This window comes from Podarcis vaucheri, assembly GCF_965113315.1.
Source record: "Podarcis vaucheri genome assembly, chromosome: 1".
Lineage (NCBI taxonomy): Eukaryota > Metazoa > Chordata > Lepidosauria > Squamata > Lacertidae > Podarcis > Podarcis vaucheri.
Window position 1 is genome coordinate 33349302 of NC_138759.1, and position 19100 is coordinate 33368401.

At 43.7% G+C, this 19100-nt stretch overlaps 2 protein-coding genes across 4 annotated transcripts in view; one reads left to right on the forward strand and one right to left on the reverse strand.

The window, feature by feature from the left end:
* COQ6 (coenzyme Q6, monooxygenase) overlaps window positions 1-7392 on the reverse strand; it is an 11478-nt gene extending 4086 nt beyond the window's left edge. The window contains exons 1-8 of one of the 3 annotated variants that reach the window (XM_082215028.1): window positions 7167-7392; window positions 5930-6064; window positions 4650-4708; window positions 3666-3789; window positions 2000-2130; window positions 1514-1621; window positions 1344-1406; window positions 1003-1110 (exon numbers count right to left, since the gene is read on the reverse strand). In XM_082215028.1, coding sequence (XP_082071154.1) covers window positions 1003-1110; window positions 1344-1406; window positions 1514-1621; window positions 2000-2130; window positions 3666-3789; window positions 4650-4708; window positions 5930-6064; window positions 7167-7359 — 921 coding nt within the window. In that variant the 5' untranslated portion in view covers window positions 7360-7392. The other 2 variants (XM_082215030.1, XM_082215029.1) reach the window with 2 other exon arrangements.
* Window positions 7393-7431: 39 nt separating this feature from the next.
* On the forward strand, window positions 7432-19048 carry FAM161B (FAM161 centrosomal protein B). The gene is given in 11 exon segments (XM_082214986.1): window positions 7432-7563; window positions 7566-7705; window positions 8511-8824; window positions 9060-9604; window positions 10604-10932; window positions 12339-12466; window positions 12792-12959; window positions 13835-13934; window positions 14358-14491; window positions 17206-17311; window positions 17471-19048. Coding segments are annotated over 10 exon segments (1986 nt in total). The 5' UTR covers window positions 7432-7520; the 3' UTR covers window positions 17291-17311; window positions 17471-19048.
* The last annotated feature ends 52 nt before the right edge of the window (window positions 19049-19100 follow it).

The window sequence follows — 19100 nt, forward strand, 5'->3', positions numbered from 1 at the left end:
AGCAAAGGATACCCTCATGTAGGCCATAGCTTCTCATATTACAACTCTGCTATGGTAGTTTCTATATTGCCAGTGTAATACAGTACAAGATTACCAATGACCATGCACAATATTTCAAAGCTAAAGTATAAAATATGTAAACAATCACCACATATGGTGCAATAAAAAGTGGAAAGATTGACATCTGTATTACTGAAGACTATGACAAAGCTTCAAAAACCCAGGTCAGCACTTCACTTTCAATTTCAGTAGCCAAAAACATGAACTTCTGTATGGGATATCTAAGCATGAATTAATTTAGTTACTATTTTCAGTGTCTCCTCGCAATGTATAAATGACTACATTTGGCAGTGTACCAAAAGATGTGAGCTGAACTGTTACACAAAATAAAAATTGTTTTCACAAGGTCTGGTTGCCAGGGGAAAAAACCCAACTACTTGCTCACAGCGAAAGAAAGAAAGAAAGAAAGAAAGAAAGAAAGAAAGATCTGTTCCATCTCCAACTGATGCTAGAAATATATTCCCTCTGCACAGGAATTACCACAAACACACAACTTATTAGAAATAAAGGGTGACATTCAAATACTCAGAACACACCCACTGAAATTAATGAACATAACTAAATTAAGTCCAGTTACAGATGGGTAGCCGTGTTGGTCTGCCATAGTCAAAATAAAAAAATTCCTTCCTGTAGCACCTTAAAGACCAACTAAGTTAGTTCTTGGTATAAGCTTTCGTGTGCATGCACACTTCTTCAGATACACATGTATCTGAAAGAAGTGTGCATGCACACGAAAGCTTATACCAAGAACTAACTTAGTTGGTCTTTAAGGTGCTACAGGAAGGAATTTTTTTATTTTAAATTAAGTCCATTTCCACTGGTCTATTCTAAGCAAAACTTAATTGAATACCACCCAAACTTGTTTTTTTGAATACCACCCTAACTTATTGATTCTCGTGCCTCTTGCTAGGAGAACATAAATAAAAAGAGGAAGGTACTCACGAAAGCAGAATTGATAGAATCCACAAAACTTTCCTCATCCATTCTCTGAAGTTGGGATGCATGCTCATGTGACGTGGACCAAACCAAAGAGCTGACAGTGTCAGAGAGCTGACCCAGGACCAGGAATTAAAAACACAAAATATCCAACCATTACGTCTCTAAAAAATAACTTCCCCCACCCTAAACAAGTGCAAGGAGTTCATAACTTTAAGAGGAGGATTAATGAAGATGAAACAACATACAGCAACTGATTTTTTTTAATATCAAACTAGCGCTTAAACAAAGAAAGGCAAAAGACAAATATAAAAAATGGGCAAGTCAAGTGTTACTAAGTTATTTACCGGGAGGAGAACAATTGGTCCTGATGGAAGGAATCTCTGCCATGCTACGTTGTTATCTGTTGCCTGCGGCACATGAAAACCAGAAGACAGATTCATATTATCAAGTTTCCATCACCTGTTTTGACTGTTCAGAAGATACAGCCCAAATGACCAATTTTCTAGGATCTGACCTCAGATAAGTGAAGGGTAGCAACTACAGCTGACTGTCCATATTGATACTGAATATTTTGAATACCAGCTGCCTTCCGGACTATGGAGTTCTGCCCATCTGCACCAATCTGTGGACAAAAGAGGTTAAAAGAACCCATTAACAGTTTTAACAAAAATGAATTCCTTCAAGTCTCATTATGAATAATCAGCCACTAACTAGTTATAGAAACCCAAATATTTCCTCTTCACTTCAATATATAGATTCTTTATGTATAAAAATGGTTTTTTCCTATACCCAGAATGTCATCATATTTAATTGCTTCCTAGTAAGCATGTTTAGAATCACAATGTTAATCCATGTATAACCACACTGAACATGTTTTACTACTAACCATTATAACCCCTCGTGCTGATTGAGTAGCACCACATGAGATTACCACCAAATCCAACGGAAGAACCTAGGAAGAGATAGTGCCTAACCAAACAGAAGATGAAGGCTTACTTACCAACAGTTTGGTCTGTAGCCTGCGTCCATTTGCTAAATCAATTTGGATCCAAGGGCTTGAGTCAGAGGTTTCATAAGGAAGGGGCAAGGAGTAGCCAACTGCTCGGCTCCTGTAAAGAACTTCAACGCGGTCTGATGGGGGCACAATATATTGATGTCACCAAATGAGGGAAGCAAAGAAACCTAAACTACTCAGGCAGAACAGCTCACTAATTTGCCGAATTCCTATCTTTAAGTACTTTTTTGGCTGTTGGTTAGGTATCTCCGAGTTTCTAAGCTACTGGCAGAGACACTGTACCATACTGAAAAGGACCCAATTTCAAGAAAGCATAATCATTATTTATTTAATTTCTATACAGTGGTACCCCGCAAGACGAACGCCTCGCGAGACGAAAAACTCGCAAAACGAAAGGTTTTTTTGTTTTCAAGTTGCCTCGCAAGACGAATTTCCCTATGGGCTTGCTTTGCAAAACGAAGCTTGCCCCGGGGACAGCGGGTCTTCTCTTTTGAAGCAAGCGGCTGTGGGGAGATCGCTTCTCCCCACCGCCCCTTGCTTCAAAAGAGGTCCGGGGGCAGCGGGAAGCGCTTCCCGCTGCCCCCGGACCTCTTTTGAAGCAAGGGGCTGCGGGGAGATCGCTTCTCCCGGTGCTCCGAAGAGGGGGGGGGCGGGAACACCTTCCCCCATCGCCCCACTTCAGAACGCTGCTCCGAAGCGGGGTGGGGGGGCGGGAACACCTGCCCCACCGCCGGGCTTCGTAGCGCTGCTGCGAAGCCGGGCGGGAACACCTTCCCCCACCGCCCCGCTTCAGAACGGTGCTCTGAAGTGGGGTGGGGGGGGCGGGAACACCTGCCCCACCGCCGGGTTTCGTAGCGCTGCTGCGAAGCCGGGCAGGAACACCTTCCCCCACCGCCGGGCTTCGTAGCGCAGCTGCGAAGCCGGGCGGGGGGGCGGGAACACCCGCCCCAGCCACCCCGCTTCGGAACGCTGCTCCGAAGCGGGGTGGGGGGGCGGGAACACCTGCCACACCGCCGGGCTTCGTAGCGCTGCTGCGAAGCCGGACGGGGGGGCGGGAACACCTGCCCCACCGCTGTGCTTCGTAGCGCTGCTGCGAAGCCGAGCAGGGGGGCGGGAACACCTTCTGAAGGCGGGCCGGGGGCGAAAGTCTTTGTCCCCCCTGCCTGCCTTCCCAGGGGCTTTTAAATCACCCCGGACAGCGGAGAAGTCCTCCGCTGTCCCGGGGCGATTTTAAAATGCCGCCCGCCAGCATTTTAAGATCGCCCGGACAGCGGAGAAGTCCTCCGCTGTCCCGGGGTTTTTTAAAATGCTGGGGGTGGGAATAAAAGCCCCCCCCCCAGCCTTCAGAAGAGGTCCGGGGACAGACTGTCCCCGGACCTGGTCTGAAGGCGGTTTCCCTAGGAACGCATTAATTGATTTTCAATGCATTCCTATGGGAAACCGTGCATCGCAAGACGAAAAAACCGCAAGACGAAGAGACTTGCGGAACGAATTAATTTCGTCTTGCGAGGCACCACTGTACTTCTAAAGTTGATTGCTATAACCCCAAGTTATATGATGGACATAAATGTATCCAATTATCACATGCCTCCACTCAACCCAAATAACAGAGAGTTTCATGTAAACCAATATTGGAGAAAGTAGTTCCTACCTGAAACTGCATCCAGCTGTTTGGTTAGAGCAGACATGATAACATCATTCTCCACTATATAACCCATGTCTTCCAAGTTATCTTTATCAAAGATTATCATGGCCTCAGAACAAGCATCCCACACCTGTAGAGAAGAGGAACAGTATTAACAACAGCAAAGAGGATACAAGACCCAAGAACAGACATTTTCTCCTTTATCGTGATGTACAAAATGCAAGGTAACCTCTGATAAATGGAGAATCAAGACAATGACATTAGTGTGAAAAAGAAAGGAAATACAAAAATGATAAGCTTCTTCTCCAAGTGGTCCACTACTTATTATTTATATGCCATTCTTAAGAACTCAAAGCACTTCACTTATATTTTTATTTAACAGTATTTTTATACCGCTTGTGAAATCTCTTAGAAGCTTATGAGAAACATTAAAATTATCAACAAATACAGTTAAAAACCAGAACATTCAAAAATAATAAAAATTAACAGGAAAAGAGATTAAAAGATGTCAACATCTACATGTCTGGATAGGCTCACGTAAACAAAAATGTTTTAAGCAGGCACCAAAAACAGTAAAGGCACCTGCCTGATATCAATAAGCAGAGAGTTCCAAAAGTAGATGCCCCAAAACATGAGTTCAGTTGTATGTACACCTCCCACCTAATGGTTTCTGAGGACACTGAGCAAGTTCAGGTAATTAACACATAACTAGTTAACCTTAATCAACTTAACATGCACATGGAAGCAGCAACAGAGGATGCATGACTGAGTTATCCTCTTTTCACACTTTTGAGGCCTGTGCAAAGGGGGAACCCACCAGGAAATACTAATGTTCCTGTTGAGAGTTTAGTTTACGCATCTCCCTGCAAAGAATATATATGAACCCTTTGCACAAGACCCCAGAAACAAAATAGAATGTCCTTGCTTGCATGGACTTAATAATTACATTACCACCCACAGACACAGTATATATGTTGCAGTACCAGGCACCTGCATCCGCCGAAATGGCTTGATTCTCATACTGCAAATATGATCCCAAGCACCAAAACCTAGAAAAGAAAGAGAACATTAAAGGAATTGTTCTGACACTCTGCAAACTTTTAATGGGGAACCCTCAGTACCAATTCAAATTCCCTCACTATTTCCATCTGGTTTCTTTCTACTCTCCCTTATTTGCTTGTGGTTTGACTGTGGCCCAACTGTCTAGTTGGGATGTGGATGGTTGTAAGAAACAAAAGCAGTGAAGTCCCCAAGGATGGTGAAAGCAAGGACACTGTTATGGAAGCTTCAGGGCAAACCTTGGAGTAGCAATGAGTAACCTACAATTCTCCAAATGCTTAGTTGTCTGTATAAACTATTTTAGGGAAATAAATAAGAAAAAGCACCTGTTGTTTCACAGATGAGCAGATTTGGTTATGAAGAGGAAAGTTCTAAGATGTTTGTCAGAAGCTGACTAAAGGAATGGTGCACCATTTAATTATACTCGACAATTTCTAAGAAAATACCCCCAATGCACAGAGCCAAGCAATTATGAACAGAAACAGTGACGTAATCTGGACATGTCCCAATAAGCAACTAACTAGGAAATCATAACACAAAGAAAATCCTGCTGAATCAGACCAAATGCTCATTTTGTCCAGAATTTTGTTCACACAGTGGCCACAAGGACATGTGCATAATAGTACTCTCTTCTTTATGTTTTTTCAGCAACTGGTATTCAGACTAGTATAGCCTGATATTGATGGAAATACATGACTAAGATAAAGGTAAAGGATCCCTGGACAGTTAGGTCCAGTCAAACAGATCCTTATAGCCTTAACTTCCATGAATTTATCTAATTCCCTTCTAGAGTTGCCCAGCTTTTAAGCTGCCCTTTTAAAGCAGCCATCACTACATATTGTAGTAAGAAACTCCAGAATTTCACATCAACAGACTATTTTATTAGATGCTAGCTATAACACTAGATGATTACTGAGGCCAGAAATATGACAGGCTGGTAACTATTTTTGACCTCCAAACAAAGAGCTCACGTGTGAACCTGAAAATTAATTTCAACAAGTGACCATTAAAGGTGCATTCCACTCTAGGTGACTCAAGCCAGTTCTACAATGTATGGGGTTCTACAATGTTATTCTCCCCATCTATCCAAAGCCAGTATCCTATGCGGCACACAAGATTTTAAAGACCCACATTTGTAATTTCATATTCCAACATCAAAACCCCATGCACGCATAGTTGGCAACCAGATAATGGGCAAATGCTATACTTACTACTGAGAAGTGTGGCTGAACCAGGGGTGATAGCACTGACTCTATTACTGTAAGTTTTGGGCAACTGGTTAGACACTTTCTTTGGACGGGCTTCAAGTAGCAGAATTTTCTTATCAGACAGATGAACATCATGCCCTTATTAAAAGAAAAAGCCAGATGTTTAATAACATTTTAACCAAGATTAATCAATAATTTAACATTCTGCAACAGGAGTTTACAAGAGATCTATTTTACATCTTCCCCTGAACATGCAGAATTGTTTAGCACTCTTTAACTCCGAAAAGTGAAAGCTAACAGTTCTAGCTTTTCTCTTTTAGAGCCTAAATAAACTGTTGATTTAAAAAATAGCGACTAAAAGCTTTTGAGATGACTTGAATCTTGTGGCACTTTAAAAACAAAAATTAAATTATAGTATAGATTTTTGTAGAATACAGTCCACTTCATCCAATACATGATGTGTTTTCCTGAGTTTCTGATATCTAAACACATGGTTGCAGCGGAGGGGGAAGGGGGTTGTAAGCAGTGAAGTCAAATTAAATGCAGAAAAATGTCAGTGTACATATACACATGGTTGCAGCGGAGGGGGAAGGGGGTTGTAAGCAGTGAAGTCAAATTAAATGCAGAAATATGTCAGTGTACATATGAGTAAATATTCACAAAAACAACTCAGGGCAGCACTTGAAACGGACTCTGATGAAATGGACACTAGTTCTTTCAAGCTTATGCCACAAAACTCCTTGTTGTTTTTACTGAATAAGCTAACACTGTTAACAACAAACTCCACCTGATCAGAAGAATACAAGTTAATGCATTCTTCAATATTTGGACGCAGCCAGAGTATTCCATGCACCAATAACCTTGGAATATTGTTACAGTTAAAGCCCTTTAGAGAGCTGTTCCTCCAGTCTATTCAGGTGCTGCCACTGGCATGCACTCAATGTTGGCGAAATACATGATTGGTATGAAACTCCTCAACACGACCGACACGAGATTTCAGTCCATATCGCGAAGATTCACCGCTAAAATGGTGTATTTGAAGAAAACAGTAACTATGTATATACATCAGCACAGCTGTAAACACTGTAGCCCACAACGCATTTATTGCCTAAATTACGTCGGGGGGGCCAATGGTCCCCTATATACCACCAACGAGCCCGAGGACAGGAGCTTGCAGGGATTAAAATTACGAATATGACCTGTGCAAGGAGGGTCTCTAGCCTGGTGATCTGCCTCCTACCCAGTGCAGCAGCCATGGCGGTCCCGACCATGCCGCCACCCGATACCACCACGTCGTACACCGCCGTCGAGCCACTGGGTCTCACCGAGCCCCGCCGCACGAGGGAACGGGCAAGGCCGCTCCGGAGACAGAGGCCCTTCCCGAAAAGGGGCCCAACGCCCCGGCACGGTGACAGACCCACCACGGCCGCCATTTTGTGGGGGGAAGTGACGCTCACGTCACTCTCGCGCACCTCGCATTCACCTCAGCAGCACCTTGGCAACCGAGAGCGGCCAACAGAACCGGACCAATGAGAGCCGAGAATTCTACCGGGTTGGGCGGGAGCTACGGAAAACAGACCGCGGTCATTGGCCAATGTGCGAGGAGCGACACAAAAAAGGAGGGTGCCTATTGGCTAGAGACCAAGCGGGCACGGCGAGCTGGTAGCGGCGGAGCGCTGCGGGCGGCGCAGCAGGTGCGAGGGGGCGATGACAGTGTCGGAACCTCAGGGGGCCGCGGGCGGGGCCGAAGCGGTGCTCCCGAAGGAAGAGATTCGACGGGTATGCGGGGCGGTTGTAAGCGGTCTGTTACCATGGCAACAGGCGGCGGTTGTTCGTTGCCATGGCTGCTCCTCAGCGGCTTCACCTGAGCGGGAAATGGGGGTCGGGTATGATGGGGATGGAAGTGCGAGGGCATCCCTGGAGGAAACCGATGGGCGGCAGAGGGGAGCGGGCCAGACCTGTAACAGCAACAGTCACCACAAATAGCAAATAACAATTTAATTTTTAAAAAAATATTTTTTTTTTCAAGGAATAACCTCTCTCGTGCAGCGGTGGGATCCCATTGCATGTGAACCCAAAGTTCAAGGGGTCTTTCTTTACTCCCAAGTTAACTGGGCACAGGCTTGTTGGGGGGGAAATGCTGGTTTAATAATAATAATTTATTATCTGTACCCCACCCATCTGGCTGGGTTTCCCCAGCCACTCTGGGCGGCTTCCAACAAGACCAAAAATACACTAAAATGTCACACGTTTAAAACTTCCCTGAAGCCTTCAGATGTCTTCTGAATGTCAGGTAATTGTTTATCTCTTTGACATTTGATGGGAGGGCGTTACACAGGGCGGGCGCCACTACCGAGAAGGCCCTCTGCCTGGTTCCCTGTAGCTTTGTTTCTCGCAATGAGGGAACCACCAGAAGGCCCTCAGTGCTGGACCTCAGCATCCGGGCAGAACGATGGGGGTGGAGACGCTCCTTCAGGTATACAAAGTGCAAAGTGGTATACAGTATTTCAAATGGAAATGCATTTTAAAAATAGTTTTTTCTTCTGTGTTTGAAACCTTTGTTTTGCTGTTATGATTTGCCTAGGTGTTTCCAATTAAAGCACAGTCTCCAGACTTGCAACTGGATAGTAATGTTTCTCTGCCTGATGGCGGTGAGCTGCTAGATTTCCTCCAGTCAGAGGAACAAATAGTAGGTGCCTCGAATTCAGCAGAGGATTTTTACGACTCACTTCAGGCCCTCAAAAGGAAAAACAGACAATGTTTGTTAGAACTCGGTCTGATGTACCAGGTACAGTTGGAAAACCACCAGGAACCACCAGAGGAGAACAAGGAGCTGGAAGATTTTTTCCAGGAAAATGGAAGGTTGACATTGCCATCAAAGTTCCATGAAGCTTTGAGGTGAGATGCAAAAGAGTCTAATGAAATCCATACCGTGATTCTCCTACACAGGGATAAAGTTTTTACAGTGGTCTTGAATGCTCCTGTTGGACAACAGATTTCATAAAATAATGAAATAGATCTTAGTGTATCATTACTCCTAAACTATCTCCTTTCATTTATTCAAAGTTCTCAAATATAACCTTTCTTTTGATTTATTTGGCATTGATAGCATTATTTTTTACCATATCCTCAGATCTGGCAACCTAAGAAGGTTCAGTTCATTGACTAACATCACTGCTGATAACCCAAAAGATGAGCAAAATCATCATTCGTTTCTTCAGTCCTTTTCAAGATCAAAGAGTGCTTCAGCTACATGGATCTCCCCTATCACTGTCCCTCAACCCTTCAATATGACACTTCGAGAAGCTCGCAGAAAGTTGAAGTCCCATGCATTGTTTGAAATTGAATCAGCTGAGTACAAAAGACAAAGCCTAGAAGAAGCTGAATGCCAGAAACAGTTCAGAGCACAACCTGTGCCTGCTCACATCTATCTGCCACTCTACCAAGAAATAATGGAAAAGAATGAAATTCGTAGACAAGTGGAAACACAAAAGAGAAGAGAACTACTCCTTTCAATGCAAAAACCTTTCAGTTTTCAGGAAAAAGAAGAAAAACGAAAGGAGGTCATCAGACAGAAGATGCTAGAAGTATTGACTCCAGTTGAGAAATCAGTGCCAAAAGTCAGGAAGAAGATCCCCAAGTCCACCTATGAACCAATGTTTGGGGATAAACTCAAAGGTAAAACAGCTTTTAATGCACTGTCAACAATATCTAATGGTGGTATGAAGGTGTCATCTTCATCTGCTATAGGAGACATTCCAGTTAGTAGATTCATTGTCTGTCATACCAGTACAAAAGAAATAAAAGAAAATAGGCCTTTTATCCTGCCATATCACAAAACACATTTCTTATCTCAGAGTGAGTAGGACCAATCAGTGGAATTAGTAAAAACAGGACTCAGGGAAGGTGATCAACAATCACATAAAAATTAGGAGGAAACTTCTCTGATGCTACAGATTTGCAATGGTTGATGAATTGGGCATCCTCAGGGCCTTGGCCTCTGCCCCATCTCATAAACCTCTGGAGCTGATTAGCCTGAAAAATGGTGATGGCTAGGAACTGTATCCTTCTCTTTAAGGATGCCAACCTGTACCATCCCTTTGGGGAATTCTTAATAGTAAAATGTATCCAGAAATGAATTGCTCCTCTTGGCTTGTTCCTGAAGCAGGGCTATGCAAATTTCATTTTTTTATTATTTTTTATTAAATTTCTATACACTCCTTGATCTTAGGATCACCGGGCAGTTTACAATATAAAAACACAAAAACACAAAACACAGTAACATACAAAAATTATGCCTCCCCCCACTGTTTAAAAGGCAATGGATTGTTTAATCAGCCAAAGGTCTGGGAGACTTCATGTTGATCATTTTCCTTTCTAGAATACACAGGTTTTTGAAAAAGAAATAGAAAATAGAAATTTAAAAAGAATGAGCATTATTAAGTTGTGCTGCATGATATATCCTGTAACTAGTTTTTTATTTGGAAAAGATACGTGTTAGGCAGTTTCAAATGTTCTGGATTTTCAGTTATTGCTTTTGCTTTAATGCTTGGCTCAACCATTAGCCTCTTTTGTTATTAGTGTCATTAACACTTTTCTTCTGTTGCATTAGCCAGATTTACATACCTTCTCCCAGCCCGTTCATTACTGTTCATCACTGTTGCTTTTACTCCCCAGAAGCTGAACTCTTACGAAAAATCCGTATTCAGATGAGAGCCAAGGATTTATTGGAAAGTTCCTGGGCTCCTATTGAGCTTGGCAAGAGAAAAAAAGGATCCCAAATTACCTCTATAAACAGGGAGAAAAAACTGAGCTTTCTGCAGGATAACTTCAGTTTTAAACCAAGAATCAATACATCTGTGCCTGACTTTGAAGGACTTTACTGGGCATTCCAGAGAGAAGCTTTAAGCAAACAAGAAATCAAAGAAACAACTCATAATAAACCATTCAGACTTAGAACGTCTAATCTCTGTTGCAAACATCAAGTGCCTAATCCGGGGATGATGGTAAAAGGGATTTTGCTCTTTGTACCACTTTGTATTCCTTTACATACAAATCACTCATGAGTGCAAAACACCAAATATACTTTACCATCCATTTAACTCAGTGTTGAGATAGTTTTAGATCAAGGTCGGCTTTCTTTGGAACAAATGTTACGAAATAAAATAAGAAGAGTCTCAATGGCACCAACTTATGCTTGAAGTCTTAACAGTAGTAGCACTTCTATTGAAGTGTATTTCAAATAGTAAATAACAGCTTTATCACTATTAATATTAAATAGCAAATCACAGTGTCTGAACTAAATTTTGAAGGAAGGTAATCTGAAAAACAGAGAGAGAGATGAAGTTTTAGGCCCAGTAGACAAAATCAAAAATGACAAATCACCAAGCCCAGACAACATCCACCCAAGAGTTCTTAAAGCACATAAATGTAAAATTGCTGAACAAAAATATGTAAATTGTCTCTCAAATCAGCCTCCATACCCGAGGACTGGAAAGTGGCCAGTGTAACCCTAATTGTCTTTAAAGGAATCCTGGAAATTAAATGCTGTTTAGTTTAACATCTGATCTCTCCCAGGAAAACTGGTGGAAAGTATTGTTAAAGATTAGATCAGCAAAGCTTGTTCTTCTGTATTCTTGCTTAAGCAGATCTACCATTACTTCTGCAAAGGCATGTCCTGTCTCACCAACCTATTAGAATTCTTTGAGAGTGTCAGCAACCATATAGATAGAGGTTGAAACAGTGTATTCAGACTTTTTAAAAAAGCTTTCAGCAAAGTACCTCACCCAAGACACTTGTGTAATCTTAGCCGTCATGGAGTAAAAAGAGAGATTTTCTTGTAAATCAGGAAATGGTTATGTATGTAGCAGGATAACATCCTGTTGTGTACAGGATGTGCCACTTTCCACATCGGCAGCTCTTCGCCCCACTTACCTGTCAGCATAATGTTTTAAAAATGTAAAAATGTGAACCTCATAAGAGACAAGCATTTGCAGGTTGATAATAACAAATAGCAAACACTATATATATAAAAAAATAAAAAAAATCCTTCCAGTAGCACCTTAAAGACCAACTAAGTTAGTTCTTGGTATGAGCTTTCGTGTGCATGCACACTTCTTCAGATACACTGAAACAGAAGTTTCTGAATCTGTATCTGAAGAAGTGCATGCACACGAACGCTCATACCAAGAACTAACTTAGTTGGTCTTTAAGGTGCTACTGGAAGGAATTTTTTTATTTTGACTATGGCAGACCAACACGGCTACCTATCTGTAACTATATATATATGTGCATGCATGCATGCATGCATGCATGCATACATACATATGAAGAGAGCACAGCTGCAACTAAGCATTGTACAAAAAGGTGTGTTTAAAAAAAATAAATCAATATTAAATATTCTTACTTTCAGGATTTTCAACAACCTTCCAGGGCACCAATACAAAGGAGTCGGTCTTTGAATTACCTTTCTTCCCTCTCCTCCAACACACTTCCAATATATATCACAGATGCAGTGAGAAAGAGACAGTCTGCTATTAAGTGAGTAACTTACTCATTTAATTAAAGTATGAATAAGTGCAAAGGCGGAACATCCTGATCCAGACAATGCCTTCAAAACCTTGTAATATAACCCTGCCTGTCCCACATGGCAGGTGGAGGCCACCTATGCTTTTGGATACCCCCCTTGAACAAAATTCCCAAAAGCCTGCTAGAATTCAGAATTAAGAGAGTACCACACATACTTTGAACAATATTGTTTAAACTTGGATATATGAACTGGCTTTGTATATGTTTTGTTTTGGAAAGCTTAGTGATTTTATTTTGAAATAAGATCATATCCCATTATCTGCATGTATATTTATAGACGCCTTCAAGAGGATAAAAAATACAAGGAAAATGAAGGAGCTCGTTGGGCAGAGTTGCAGAGAAAGAGAGGTCAAGCTATGCATAAGTCTCTGAATTGCCGAGCAAAAGCTTTGGATCCCCATAAAAGCTTGGAGGAAACACACAGAGAAAAGCTGAAGCAAAACTGGTCAGTATGCTAATTGGCTTTGGTAGCGTACTATTGAAGCAAAATCATTTCAGTTGGAATTACTGATAGCTCGGTATGAGAAATGGGTTTGAGTTTCAAGTGTTCATAGCCAACAGACAGCAGTCATATTATTTATTTACACTTCATGCTTGTCTCACCACTATCCTTAGATATAATTGGTAACACAGCCCCAGGATTTGAAAAATAATATATTGTAATAGAAAAGGGATTCAGATTTGGATCTAAAAGGCTTTCCCAAAAAAGCAACATCTCATTACTGTGCCCCTCTTCTCTGCCTGACTGGGTTTTTTAAAATATTATTATTATTATTATTATTATTATTATTATTATTATTATTATTATTATTATTATTATTTTCCCTGGGTGCTATCATGGAGTGGATGAGCACTAATAAATTGTAACTGAATACTGACAAGACAGAGATCCTATGGGTGGGAGTTTTTCAGTTTTGGGAAATTGAATTTGTAGCCGTTCTGGAGGTAGAGCATCATTTGAGGGTGCTGCTAGATCAATCACTGATGCTAGAGGTCCAGTTGGCTCTGAGCACCCATTACCAACTTTGGTTGGTGCACCAACCTACCTTGTCCTACCTTGTCTTTAAGAAATGTTATTGCTTTTTTATTTTTATGTAAGTTGCTTATAAATGTTTTTGTTAAGCAGTATAAATATGTTATAAATGAATTGCCAGGGAGCATAGGTGCCCAGATGTTCTTCCGCACCCACATAGCAGATCTATATGCAGCCCATTTCTGTGGAGAGATTCCTATATCTAAATGTGCCTTCCTACCCGATAATTAAAAGTGCAGCACAGAATAACTGAAGATGATGCATAGTACGGAAACCTTTTGTTTCAGGCAAAATGACCGAAAAAGAACACAAGAGTATAAAAAGGAACTAGAAGAGATGAAGTTGCGAGTGAAAAACAGACCATATATGTTTGAACAGGTCACAAAGGTAACTATTTTGGTATGGGGAAACTGTCAAGGTTTGGAGGATCAAACAGTAAATACCAGCAGGCTGTAGCAGGGAGTCAATATTCAAGTAACTGCTTTGCCATTCTGGAAGTCTGAAGGGTAAAAAAAACTTCATGGGAAAAAGAGTTTGGTAGGGAACAAAATTTAGTTGTTGACCAGCTGTAATGATAGGGAAAATACTGTACACTAAATAGGAAAATATTGTTTTCAAAATAAACTGAGGTATATGTTTGAATATAATGGTCTTCAAAGAATTTGCAAACATTTTAAAATATAACTGCTTCTTCCATATTGAGAGAAATATCCAATTACTTTTCTAGTTTAGAGCGATCGCTTGGAATAACTGTAAGTATTCATGAAGGGAAGAGGGCCTACTAAACCGCCTGTCTTCTGAATTCCACAGCAGGGTGCCCGTCAAGGGGCAGAGAAGCTTTTTCGAGACACCTTGCAGCAGTTTGGGTTGAATGAAGAATTTGTGAAAAGCAAAGGAGGAGACACCACTGACCTAGTAGGGAAGGAGCAGTCTGAATCACAAAGGTATTTAAAGAACAGAAAATCACCTGCAGCTTCGTAAAAAAATAGTCTTCTACATTCACCTATTAGATATAGGGGCATTTATGCTGAGAAGGAAAGAAACTTGCACTTAACAAGCCATGAAGTTGTCAGTGAGTTACCAGATCCAATTCAAGATGAACTGGCTTGGGACCAAATTACATCTTCCCAAATAGGAAACTACCTGTTTGGCAGGTGATGCCTTGTTGGTGATGGTGCCGCTGGGGGCTCCCCAGCTCGCAGTTCCATGTGACAGGGCCTCTTCAGCAGGCGTTCCCCATTCATAGGTCCTTCCTGGTTTGGCAGCAGCGCTGACTTGGGCGCCACAATGTCATAAAGTCATGGTGGCGAGGGGCCCACTGCATCCCAGAAGCACGTCCATGGCTGCAATGTGCCCCAACAGAGGCCTCACAGCAGAGGCGCAGGCCCCGGCCCAGTTGCCGCCAGAGGTAAGGCACCAGCTGGCAGAGGCCAGGCCGCAGGGCCCTGGAGTTGGTGCCCCTGTTGTGCGGTGTGTCTCCCCTCATAATTGACTTTCAGGATTTTTAAAACATTCCTGTTTACTCAGACATTTCATGGCTGGGAAAAAAATCTGTTCCTGGAAACCCTGAGATCACTTGTTGAAAGCATGTTTTTAGAATTTTAAAACTGATTCATTATTGATGTGTTTAGCCACCCTGGACTCAGAAATAAACTGACATAATAATAAAAGTCCCTGCTCACAGATTGAATTTAGGCTCGTCACACTGTCTAAAGTATCTCTCAGTTCTTGTGAGGATGAAATATGGAAAACAGTATACAGTAGTGCCCCGCAAGACGAATGCCTCGCAAGACAAAAAACTCGCTAGACGAAAGGTTTTTTCGTCCGCGATTTGCCTCGCAAGACGAATTCCCCTATGGGCTTGCTTCGCAAGACGAAAGCCCATAGGGAAATCTCCGGGGACCTCTTTTAAATGCTAGCGGTGGGGAGCAAAGCCTTTCCCCCCCCCTCCGGCCTTCAGAAGAGGTCCAGGAAGGCTGGCGGGGGCCAAAAGGCTTTGCTCCCCAGCGCCAGCATTTTAAAAGCTGTCCGGGATAGCAGGGAAGCGCTTCCTGCTATCCCGGACGGCTTTTGAAGGCAGGAGAGATCCGCGAAGCCTGGGCGCGCTGCGCGCAGGCTTCGGCATGCCGGCAACTCTCCGCCAGCAGCGGCAGAGCTGCCGCTGCCGGCAGAGAGATCCGCGAAGCCTGGGCGCGCTGCGCGCAGGCTTCGGCATGCCGGCAACTCTCCGCCAGCAGCGGCAGAGCTGCCGCTGCCGGCAGAGAGATCCGCGAAGCCTGGGCGCGCTGCGCGCAGGCTTCGGCATGCCGGCAACTCTCCGCCAGCAGCGGCAGAGCTGCCGCTGCTGGCAGAGAGATCCGCGAAGCCTGGGCGCGCTGCGCGCAGGCTTCGGCATGCCGGCAACTCTCCGCCAGCAGCGGCAGAGCTGCCGCTGCTGGCAGAGAGATCCGCGAAGCCTGGGCGCGCTGCGCGCAGGCTTCGGCATGCCGGCAACTCTCCGCCAGCAGCGGCAGAGCTGCCGCTGCTGGCAGAGAGATCCGCGAAGCCTGGGCGCGCTGCGCGCAGGCTTCGGCATGCCGGCAAGTCTCTGCCAGCAGCGGCAGAGCTGCCGCTGCTGGCAGAGAGATCCGCGAAGCCTGGGCGCGCTGCGCACAGGCTTCGGCATGCCGGCAAGTCTCCGCCAGCAGCGGCAGCGCTGCCGCTGCTGGCGGAAAGGTCCGGGATGCCTGGGCCGGACAGCTTTTGAAGGCAGGCGGGGGGAGCAAAGACTTTCGCCCCCGCCAGCCTTCAGAAGAGGTCCAGGACCTGTTCCGAAGTGGGGCGGGGGGGGCGGGGACACCTGGCCCCGCCGCCCCACTTCGGAAAGCTCTTCCGAAGTGGGGAGGGGGGTCGGGGACACCTGGCCCCGCCGCCCCACTTCGGAAAGCTCTTCCGAAGTGGGGAGGGGGGTCGGGAACACCTGGCCCCGCCGCCCCACTTCGGAAAGCTCTTCCGAAGTGGGGAGGGGGGTCGGGGACACCTGGCCCCGCCGCCCCACTTCGGAAAGCTCTTCCGAAGTGGGGAGGGGGGTCGGGAACACCTGGCCCCGCCGCCCCACTTCGGAAAGCTGTTCCGAAGTGGGGCGGGGGGCGGGAACACCTTCTGAAGGCGGGCAGGGGGCAAAAGTCTTTGTCCCCCCTGCCTGCCTTCCCAGGGGCTTTTAAATCGCCCTGGACAGCGGAGAAGTCCTCCGCTGTCCGGAGCGATTTTAAAATGCCGCCCGCCAGCATTTTAAGATAGCCCCGCACAGCGGAGAAGTCCTCCGCTGTCCCAGGGTTTTTTAAAATGCTGGGGGTGGGAAGAAAAGCCCTTGCCCCCCCCCAGCCTTCAGAAGAGGTCCGGGGACAGACTGTCCCGGACCTGGTCTGAAGGTGGTTTCCCTAGGAACGCATTAATTGATTTTCAATGCATTCCTATGGGAAACCGTGCATCGCAAGACGAAAAAACCGCAAGACGAAGAGAATTGCGGAACGAATTAATTTCGTCTTGCGAGGCACCACTGTATAGGATGTTCGGAACTCCTTAGGAGTAGGATTCAGATGTGAACTTTGCAACTATGACCACCACTTCCAGTGATTTTATAGCGTGAAATTTTGAAATCACAATTTTTAATCAACAGGACTCATAAGTCGCAGAGGAATACCAAAGCTGGCATTATACAAGAACTAGCTGAAGAGGGGCAAAGGATACTACAAACAAAGTAGGAACCCAGTGGAAGTCTTCAGGTGCCTAAAGCTCATTTCTCCCCTTTAATCAAATGTCATTAGATCAGGGTTAGGCAGCTTCTTCAGCACGAAGAACTGAAGCTAACAAGCTTTTATATAAAAATTTGTAATCATGATATATACTAGATTATAGATAACAAATGTATTGCACTTCTTTAGGCAACCTCAAAAGATTTGGCACCATCCCTCTCAGGTTACATACGCTTCAGGTTACAGACTCCGCTAACCCAGAAATAGTACCTCGGGTTAAGAACTTTATTTCAGGATGAGAACAGAAATCAAGCGGCGGTGCGGCAGCAGCGGGAGGCCCCATTAGCTAAAGTGGTGTTTCAGGTTAAGAACAATTTGAGGTTAAGAACGGACCTCCGGAACGAATTAAGTACGTAACCAGAGGTACCACTGTACTTGGGTGGGTGGAAGTGGGGAGATATGTGCATATGCAGCCTGCTGTGCTGACACAGATCCTGGAAGCATCATCCTGTTTGGACGTTTCATGCTAATGGTACCCATACAGATTCTGCACTAACTTAAATTGAAAAGTACCATACTAATGTTTTAAACGTTTATGCCTCTCAGGTTCAGAAAGCTGTGCAATGGAATTGCTACAGTAGATGTTTTTAGCCAGTTTTGTTTCTACAGACAGGTTGGCAACAAGGAGTTTTTAGATTTCCCTTCAGTAACTCATTTGCACTATTTTTAAAAACAAAAGATGGCCAGAGGATATATGCTAAATCCTCTTCTCCATCCCTTGGCCATGCAAGGCTAATAAAATTATATTTTCCCTAGCAACCTAGATTTCTTATTGTTACAAGTTCACTGAGATTTACAGTCCAAGATGCCATTATGATTCTATGCTGGCTTACTTGGAAGTAAGTCCGATTGAGGATAAATGGGCTTGCTTACAGATAAATGTGCTTAGGGAGTAAACTGAAGTGCCTATGCTCCAAAAGCAGTGGTATATTAGTCTTGTAGCAACTACTGAAAAGCATGATGAGTTGTTATTCCATCTGAACGTTTAGTAAAAATTAACTCTATTTTCAAAAACATGAATAAAAATCATTAAACCCAAGATTCATAGAATTTAAAGTAACATTTAAAGTTACTTTATTCATTGAGGACAGGTTGGGGGGGGACCTTTCTGACTCCATGGGCCAGATTCTTACCAAGATCTGCCTTGCAGGCCAAAATTGATGTGAGTGGGGCCACCCACTTCTCAAAAACCCTTGCTCACTGATCTCAGAGGCACAAAAAAGAAGTGGCAGGAGATTTGCAAAGCCTTTTCCAATTCCCAGAGGGTTGGGGGTGTAAAGTGGGTGGGGAGACTTGCAAAAAGATTTAAAACAGCCTCTGCACTCCCTTTTGAGCAAATGAGAGCACAGGAGCTGCATTTAAACCCTTTGCAAAAGCTACTTCGAAACAGCTTGCAAGTACACCTGAGCTGCTTCAAAAAGTGCTTTTGCACAGAACTTTTAATCCCTGCTCAGTTAATATTTTTTGTGCTGTGCTGTATTCTTGTTCTAATGGTCTAATTGTTTTTAAATATTTAAGCTGTTCAGAAAACTTTGTGAGTGGCACAAATACTGTATTTATTATGCTCTGTCTGGTCCATATCAAACCATGTTAATTCTGAGCTCAGAGGCTGATTAAAAGATTTATGCATTTTCCTATTTTACAAGTAGAACTGTCTGAAGTAAATGAAAGCATATGCTATAATAAATGTGCTTGACCTTAAAGGCATTACAAGATTAATTGTTTTCACCTTTTTATATGTTCACAAAAATATATGGTC